The 9,397-nt window shown below is 31.9% G+C and overlaps 1 protein-coding gene across 1 annotated transcript; it reads left to right on the top strand.

Annotated features, from left to right (window-relative positions):
* The first annotated feature begins 5,047 nt into the window (after positions 1-5,047).
* On the top strand, positions 5,048-5,664 carry LOC109175377. Its single transcript, XM_019324641.1, has 3 exons — positions 5,048-5,052; positions 5,130-5,269; positions 5,350-5,664. Exons 2-3 carry the CDS (start codon positions 5,132-5,134, stop codon positions 5,662-5,664), a joined length of 453 nt encoding a protein of 150 aa, XP_019180186.1. The 5' UTR covers positions 5,048-5,052; positions 5,130-5,131.
* The last annotated feature ends 3,733 nt before the right edge of the window (positions 5,665-9,397 follow it).

Raw genomic sequence — 9,397 nt, 5'->3', positions numbered from 1 at the left:
TGAGGGACTGAGCAATGAAACATAGATTTGAGGTTTGTTCAGAATACAGAGCTCCCTTTTCCCAAGCAAACAAGAATAGAAATGGAGAATCAAGACAAATATGAGGAGAAATTTATTCTCAAAATTTGTGACTTCTTAAATTCTCAGGGTTTATGGAATATTTTTCACAAGTTCCTGTGGAGGTAACAAACACAAAAATGTATAGACTGTTAAATTTTTATTATAGGCGATTGCTACAAAGATATTCCCAAACTTCAAATACTAACACCAAATGATAAAGTAGCTAGAGAAACAACACATCTCTAAAAATTTATGAAATATTCAAGAAGAAACCAAACTTCAAATACTATGAAGTTAATTGTCTATTATGTATCCTTATTCGTTAATGAACAGAGCCATCTTAACAACTAAGAATGAGTTTGCAGATGAAATTAATTCTAACTTAATAGATAGATTCCCAGGAGAGAGTAAGTGCTATGTTAGTTTTGATGAACCAATTGATTCGAAGCCGATGCATTGTAAAGATTATTTACACACTTTATCCCCAGCTGGCCTGCCTCCTCACAAGTTACTTCTGAAGAAAAATTGTCCTATAATTTTATTGAGAAATCTGAATCCATCGGAAGGATTATGTAACGGGACAAGATTAGTTTGTGATTCATTTGAAGATCATCTCATCAGTTGTTTGATTGCAGTTGGTGAATACAAAGGAAAACATGTCTTCATTCCAAGAATTCCTCTTGAGCCATCAAAGGATGAAAATTGTCCGATACCCTTTAAAAGAACCCAATTTCCTATTAAAGTGTGCTTTGCCATGACAATTAACAAAGCTCAAAGACAAACATTAGATTTTGTGGGAATCTACTTGAAAGAGGCAGTTTTTTGTCATGGACAGTTGTATGTGGCTATGTCTCGGGCAAAAAAAGCAGATTCGGTCAAGATGATTATATTTAGTGATGATGGTCACAACAAACTGACTAATATTACAAATAATATTGTTTATCAAGAAATCTTGGACTACATTTCTCAAACAACTGTTGCACCAGACAAAAACTAACACCATGTCCAACGTTTATTGATGTTAGTTTTTTGTACCCTCTTTTTCATATTTAAAAAAAAAAACATTTTGATATACTAATTATTTGCAATTGACAACTATTTATCACACATGTGCCACAGGATTTCTCGATATCAATCTGCAAAAGCTGTTGAATTCAGACAATTCAATTAAAGTGATATGTGTATCTATATTTGACAAATCATCTATGGTTCATTAAAGTTGTGTGACATGTTATTCAAAACGAGACCAGGTAATTTCTAAATTTAATTTCCTCTTTTCTCTTGTTTTCAAATGTACTCTAAATTCAAATGACAAATATGTGGTGTGATATTCTATTTAGTAAAGAATTACAATATAAATCTTCTTTAACATGGTCAATCAACAGCGTTGGACCCAAGCACTTAAAAAAAAACAAAATAAAAACAAAAAACTTTGGATACATACATACTTCATAGTTTTTGAAACTGTATCAATTTGAGTAGGGATGAGAGAATGTGTATATGCATAGTTTGAGTACTTAGATAAGTACAATTATAAATTGTAATGACAAAAGATTACAGATTATGGTATTGTATGATGCGTTAAGATACCTCACTATAGCCCACACACAATAACATAACCCTACTTGTTTTTAAGCGAACAACACATAATTTTACATCACATGCTCAAAGCTAGCAATATTCCATTCATCTTAATTCTCTACTTCAACATCTCAGCACACCTCTGTTATTTATGTATAATAACTTTTCTTTAGAAGAAAAAGAGATTTAAACAAATATTATTAATTTCTTCACAATTGTCTTTACATAAATGTCCTTTCTTCATAAAATACATTACCTAATAGTTACAACATTAGACGCTTTCATTTTAAAAACTTATACGACCAGTAAGTAACATAATTTTATGTCATATTGGAAACACTGGAAAATACATGTTAACTAAATAACACAAGTAGAAAATACTTGTAAAATAACGTCAAAAACCCTAAAATTTACAAATGTATATATTCATCATAAAAATTTTTTGTATTTCTTGTGAAAAAAAATCAAAAACAAAAAAAAAAATTACATCAATACTCATAAAAATTCATCAAATCGAAATAAAAAAACAAATGCAATTTATCAGTTTTAAAATGATTTACTAGTATATATATATATATATATATATATATATATATATATATATATATATATATATATATATATATATATATATATATATATATATATACCCTAATTTTTGCAAAGTCATAAAAACAACATGGATAAAAATAGATGGTTTATGCAAACAAAAGATGGAACATCATGATCAATGAAAATCTTCCGAGAATAATTATATATTTCTTTAACAAAGTGGAGAAGAAAAATCACTAAGACATAACAACTTACACTTTGCGGACCAAATTATCCTTTCTCTCGTAGGAAATTATGATTTGAAGTTGAAGCTTCAGCATATTACGTATGAATCATCAATATTTTCTATATTAATTAACCATAAATTAATTTATTAACTAAAATAATTGGAAAAAAAAAAACAATTCTTACTTGACATTTTCATTCTAAGCAAAAAAAAAAATAAATAAATGATAAAAAAAATCATAGCATTTAAAATATACGAAGTAGTTTCTTAATTAACAAAACACCAAATTTGGCCTAAAACATACATATATTTAAGTATATATTTTTTTTCTTTTGGCCCAACTCAGAAGCCCAATACAAACCCCAAATTGGGCAAACCATATAAGCCCATATAAATACAAAAAACCAAACCCGAAATCCATCACCTTGATTCTCCACCCCTGTCTGAAACAATTGCTCCGCATTGTCTCTGTCTGAGAACTATGCTCCGTCTTCTCTCTACATTTTAGCAATCACAGCCCTTGCTACACACCTTCTCGCTTTCATGTTCCATTTGTTTCATTTTTATTTATTTTTTTCTCCGGCGATGTCAAAGCATTTTGTTTCGAGATGATTCTTCATCTGCATGCGTCCATTTCTTTTATCCACATCCTGTTTGGCTTCGTTTTTACAATTATATGGGGGAAAAAGCGAAAGGATATGTTGGTCGCCAATCGCCTATTGCTGATTTTGGTAGATCGACTGTCCACACCGATCAGTGATATGGGAAAAAAGCACATCTCTCTCTGACTGAGTACGTGACTAAAATTTCGGTCTATTAAAAGGAAAGCTAAATAATTTCTATTTTTTGTATATATTTTTTTGTCTGGTTTTTGTATTATAGACCAACACTACTCTATTTGTTCATTTAAATTATTAGTAAGGAAGAGAAGAGAAAATAAAATTTAAAAAATAAAAAAACGAATTTGTTAGTGTATATGATTTGAGCTGCAAAATCTAATCTTTCCATCATTTGTATGCAGGTTTCCTACAAAAAATATCGCAATATTTGACATTGCTTGAGATAATCTGTATGGGTCGAGCCACCAAAAAATATATAGCAATATTATCCCACGAGTTTTTATTGGTAAAGTAGGGCAGTGGTAGTAAAATGACACTTTTACCCCTGCTAATTGAATTTTTTTTCTTTAAAACCTTACTACGGCTTTCTCAATTATTTAAAGTAATATATAAAGTTTTTTGTGTTTGGCTTTCAAAAAAATAATAATTTATTTTGAATTAGTAATTTCTAAATGATTTTTTATCTTTTATCTTTATTATTTTAAATAAAATTATTTTGACCTTTTCTTTTTACCAATTTTTTTTATTCATCCTCGTTTCGCAACTCCTTGCCCATCATCCTCCTTCATCTTTATTCCAACAACTAGGACCACTTAGATTGTTACAAAATGAGCCTCATGAGGTTATTTATACTTATTCAATTATTCCACCTCCTAAACATACGGGTGAAGATTACTTAGTCGTATGACTATGATTATATCTCTAAAACCTTCCCTAAAATTCTATACAATTATATGAGTTCTATAATGTTTTATTATGATATTCTATAAATTTTTACTCGTGCGATGCACGAATAACTTTTTTTTAATTATTGTATATTTAGATAATAAAATTATAAACAATTCTAATATTTAAAAGTATACATTTATTTAATTGTAAAATTAGTGCAAAAGTATCATTTAATTAATTAAATAATATATGACTCGTTTGACTACAGTTATCTTAGAAAAATCGATATATAATATAATTTATTTAATTATATTATTATTAAAATAAATATAAAAAAAATAATTTAATTGTAATTATTATAAAAATAAATCAAACAACCCATGTTTATCTTAATTTCCATAATAAGTATTAGGTAATTATACTAATATATGTGCTATTATACTTTTACTCCATATCGCATTTATTATTTTCATCCTCCATATCTGGATGAATTAATTATAATTATTATAAAAATAAATTTAGCGACTCATGTTTAATTGTAATTATACTAATATTTGTGTAATTATTAACTTAATTAACATAATAATTATTAATCAATTATACTAATATGTGTGCAGTTAATTCTTTAATTACCATAACAATTATTTGGTAATTAAACTAATATTGTGCAATTATACGTTTATATCTTAAGTATACAAATATGCATACATACATACATACATACATACATACATACATACATACATATATATATATATATATATATATATATATATATATATATATATATATATATATAGGAAAAATTGTAAAAAATGCCTCTCTATAATTGACCAATTATCAATGTTACTCCTGAATTATGAGGGTTGTAAATGTTGCCCCTCAATTATTAAAACGGTGCACTTATAACCCATCCGGTAACGGATCTGTGAATTCCTGTTAGTCAATGGCGTTATATGAGGGTAAATATGTAATTGACTTATTTTTCCTTTTTCTTTATATATTTTCCATTTCCCCTCCTCATTGAGACTGTCACCGATTGAAGACCTCGCACCTGCTACGAAAGAATAGGATTGAAGACCGGCCTCTAATCTCCGTTTCTATTCTCCGGCCACCGACAACTAGGTTTGTCCTTCTTCTTAGTTTCTTCTTCTCTTCTCCTTAACAACCCTAATTAATCGAACATGGGATTTTGCTTAAAGACATGTCTGGGGTAAGCCAAAGCTTTTCATGTTCAACAATGGAGGAGATACGCTGTCATTGTGGTCTTCTTGCACCCGTCAAAATGTCTTGGAGCTATGCGAATCCAGGAAAGAGATATCGAGCATGTCAAAGATATGGTGTAAGTAATTGTGATTGCAAATGTTCATTTTTAAATAATTATGAATAAACCCTAAATTTAGTGTGTTGGGATAATTGCAGGGGCATGGAAGTTGTCGTTTTTTCCAGTGGTTAGATTTTGATGTGAATGAGCGAGTAGCACAATTGATCAGAGAACTACTTAAACGATTGGATAAGCATCAGAATGAATTTCAGAAACTTGAAATTGAGATGGAAAAGAAGGAGCTTGAGGTGCAGCAACTGAGAGTAAAGATTACTAGGCTGGAATTTTCTTTGAATAACCAAAGAGGGAGAAATATGATTTTGGGGGGGGGGGGGGGGGGGGGGGGGATTAAGTGTAGGATTAATACTTCCCTTAATTTGGAAAGGGCTGTGGGAATCTGTTATTGCAGGTGATGGTATATTACAGTTGAAATAAATCCACTTTGTATTTTGTATGAAGTGATTGGTGTTTGCTACAAATTAGAGACTAGATCAAAATGAAACTGTAATAGGTGTCTAGCTGATGGTGTATATTATTTTGTATTTGAATGAAAAGTGAAGTGAAGTTGTTTATGGTGATTTTCATATTATTCTTTCTTGTTCATGTTGCTGTCTAATAATCTTGTTTAAAAAGCCTTGTTCTAAAGCACAATGTGCTGTCCAAAATCAAATAAGAGACAAAAGTGCAAAAGCCACAAAATACTGTCAAAAAGCAAATAGTAAAAAAAAAACACAAAATACTGCAAAAAGTCACAAAGGATCATAAGAAGATGTGCATAATTCATCAAAAGCACAAAATACATAAGTAGAGTTGATTTTGCCCAATTACAAAAGTACTCAATACTGCAAAAGTTTGGCAGAATTCATCTAAAGCACAAAAAAAAAAAAAAAAAAAAAAAAAAAACTGCCAAAGTTAAGCATTCATCTAATTTAATCACAAAAAACTGTCAAAGTTAGGCATAATTCACCAAAAGATGTGCATTCATCTACTTTCACCACAAAATACAAAACTACTTGGACACCTTTATCTAATTTAAGACTGCTTTTTGTTGTTATGCTTGGACACCTTTATCTTCTTCTTCTGTAGAGTTGACAAAGTAACAAATTCTTTTCCCCCCCTTCCTAATGACATTGTCTGGTGTTGGAAGCTATTCCATGTGTGATGAAATGAAATATGATACTTGAGGGCCATGATTTCCAACATTCTGACTTGGTTGAGAATTCATCATGGCCTGCACATTTGTTGTAGATATAATTTAGCAAAAACTGTTTACAGTATAGTCATGTTCAATAATACATTTCATCTAGCAAAAACTGTTTACCATTTCATCTAGTACAGATGTTGGCACTTGAGTTTCAACAACAACATCATGTTCTTCCACTTCTTGCCCTGCTCCTATTGCTGCTTCTGCTTTTGCTTCTTCCTCAACTGCCTGCACAGTTTTATTTGCAAAAATCAGGTTTTACATGTTTATTTAAGATCACTTTTAAACTAAATTTCCCCTTCTAACCTGCTGGTTTTTAACTTCACATTTTCTTTTGTTATGGCCTTTCCTTCCGCACACAGTACACCTTTTCAATTCACCAACTTTTCCCTTGTTTCCACTTTGATTTGCAGCTGATTCTTCCAGTCCTATTCTTCTTCTTTTTTTTGGCCTTCCTGGTTGTGCTTTATATTTGGGTGGCAATGGGGGTGGGAGACATGTCTTGTGCCATAACTCTGAGGAAGTAACTGGTAGTATGACTGGTTCATAACTCTTGTGCTATTGGACTTGTCTTTGGCCTCTTCTGCCAACTTCATTATCTTGGGACAGATATTCAAAGGATGTTTCTTCATGTTATCTCTATTTGTTTGCATCCTCGCCATTAGATAGACCCTACTGTTTTCACACATTGTTAGAATTCCATTGTCCCTAAACTGTAAGATTGAACTATTCCATGATTCACACAGGTTGTTTAAGAGAATATCACAGCTTGGAAAAGAGCTAAAGAAAGCCCTGCAGTAATAGTGAGGTTCCCTAGCAGTAACCCAATCAGCTGCTTTGGGATTGAGCTTCCTCAACTCTTCCATTCTAGTCAAGTATTCAGGTACAGTAGTAGCTCTACAAACTGCCCACAATTTCTGCTTTAACAACTGCCCAGAGAATCCATCTTTAACAAAATTAGCATGCATATGTCTCACACAGAACCTATGTTCTACCCCTGACAGTTTTTCCTCCACAGCAGGTAACAAACCTTTTTGTTTGTCTAAGATGATGGTCCAAGCATTAGGATTTTCTGAAATGTTCAAATCTTGGTCTAACAATTCCAAAAACCATGCCCATGTCTCTTTAAGTTCTCCTTCTACAATGGCAAATACAATTGGAAACATTGCATTATTTGCATCAACACCAACTGCAGTTAGTAATTGACCCTAGGGCTGTTAACGAACCGAACATAAACGAACGGAGGTTCCTCGTGTTCGTTTGTTAAGGAATTTGTAGGGTTCGTGCTCGTGTTTGTTTGTTAAGGTTTTTGAAAATCCTGTTCGTGTTCGTTTGTTAAGCGTTCGTTAGTGTTCGTTAACGTTCGCGAACACGTTCACGTACGTGTTCGTTAACCTTAACGAACATGTTCGCGAACGTGTTTGTTAACGTTCGTGAACACGTTCACAAACGTGTTCGTTAACGTTAACAAACACGTTCACAAACATGTTCATTAACAAGCACGTTCACGAACATATTCATTTACGTTCATGGACACTTAATAAACAAACACATGCACATGTTCATGATCACAATTCGTTCGTGAACAATATATAATCTACGTTCATGAACAATAATCAAACAAACAACACAACTACACAACTACAAAACTAATATAATATAATATAATATAATATATATGTTTATGAACATGTTCGCGAACATTATTAAACGAACACAAACGAACTTGTTCACGAACATTATTAAACGAACACAAACGAGCTTGTTCACGAACATTAGTAAACGAATACAAACGAGCTTGTTCACGATCTCTTAGCAAACGAGCTTACAACTGTTCAAGCTCTGTTCGTTTATTAACCGAGCTCTAAATTTTGTTTGTTGATGTTCGTTTACCTTAACAAACGAACATAAACGAACGCTTACCGAACACGAACACGAGTAGTTTGACGAAAGCTCTGTTCGCTAACACCCCTAATATTTGACCCCCCTTTTGGCACCCCTTTAAATGGCATCCATCCAACCCAATGAAAGGTCTACAACCAGCTAGAAATCCCTCTCTACATGCTGTATAACAAATATACAACCTCATAAACCTTGAACTACCATTGATTGTGTAATCCCCATCAACTTTCATTTTTGCACTTGTCCCTGGATTGCTTTTCTTCAACTCATCACAGTAATCCCAAAGCTTTTCAAATTGATTGTGATCATCCCCATATATTTCCTTATGTGCCAGCCTCTTAGCCCTCCATGAATGATGTTTACTTATGACAGAATTAAATTTCTTCTTCACTTTCTGTTGAAACTGAATCCTACTAAATGAATCATCAGCAGTTTTGAACTCATCTTGATAGTACTTAGCAACAAAACCAGCATTCACAGTCTTAATGTCATTTTGAATAGCACATGTGTGGTCTGGATTATAACTTTTAATGCTCAGTAGACTCCTAGAATTACTCTTTGAAGCATACATCTTCCATTTACAGTTATCATCCTTACATACAACAGTAATTCTAGCAGGTCCAATCTTAGTAAATTTGATGGCTCTTTTCCTAAGTGCTTGGTGACATTTTACAGCCCATTTGAAGTCATCATTACTGTTAAATATCATGCCAACAACAAACTTGAATCCTTCTTTTTCAAGATCTTTTTCATGAAAAACATTTGATGGCTTAGATAGCTCCAACTCTGAGTCAGATGAACATAAACTCCTCAACTCTTCTTCAGAATGGACAAAATCATTTTCTTCCCCATTATCTAAAACTTTTTGTTTGTTTTTTCTGATTTTAGACACCCTAACTACAGTAACATTACCATCCATAGTAGCATTCTCAGAGGCATTCACAGAAGGATTCACATTCACAGAGGCATTGACAGTAGCATTCTCAGAAGCAATCACATTCACAGTCACATTGTCTTTTAAAGTCCTACCATTATTATAA

This window comes from Ipomoea nil, unplaced genomic scaffold (genome assembly GCF_001879475.1).
Source record: "Ipomoea nil cultivar Tokyo-kokei standard unplaced genomic scaffold, Asagao_1.1 scaffold0688, whole genome shotgun sequence".
Taxonomy (NCBI): domain Eukaryota; kingdom Viridiplantae; phylum Streptophyta; class Magnoliopsida; order Solanales; family Convolvulaceae; genus Ipomoea; species Ipomoea nil.
The sequence above is the reverse complement of the archived record's forward strand: the minus strand, read 5'-3'. Positions and strand labels throughout refer to the sequence as shown.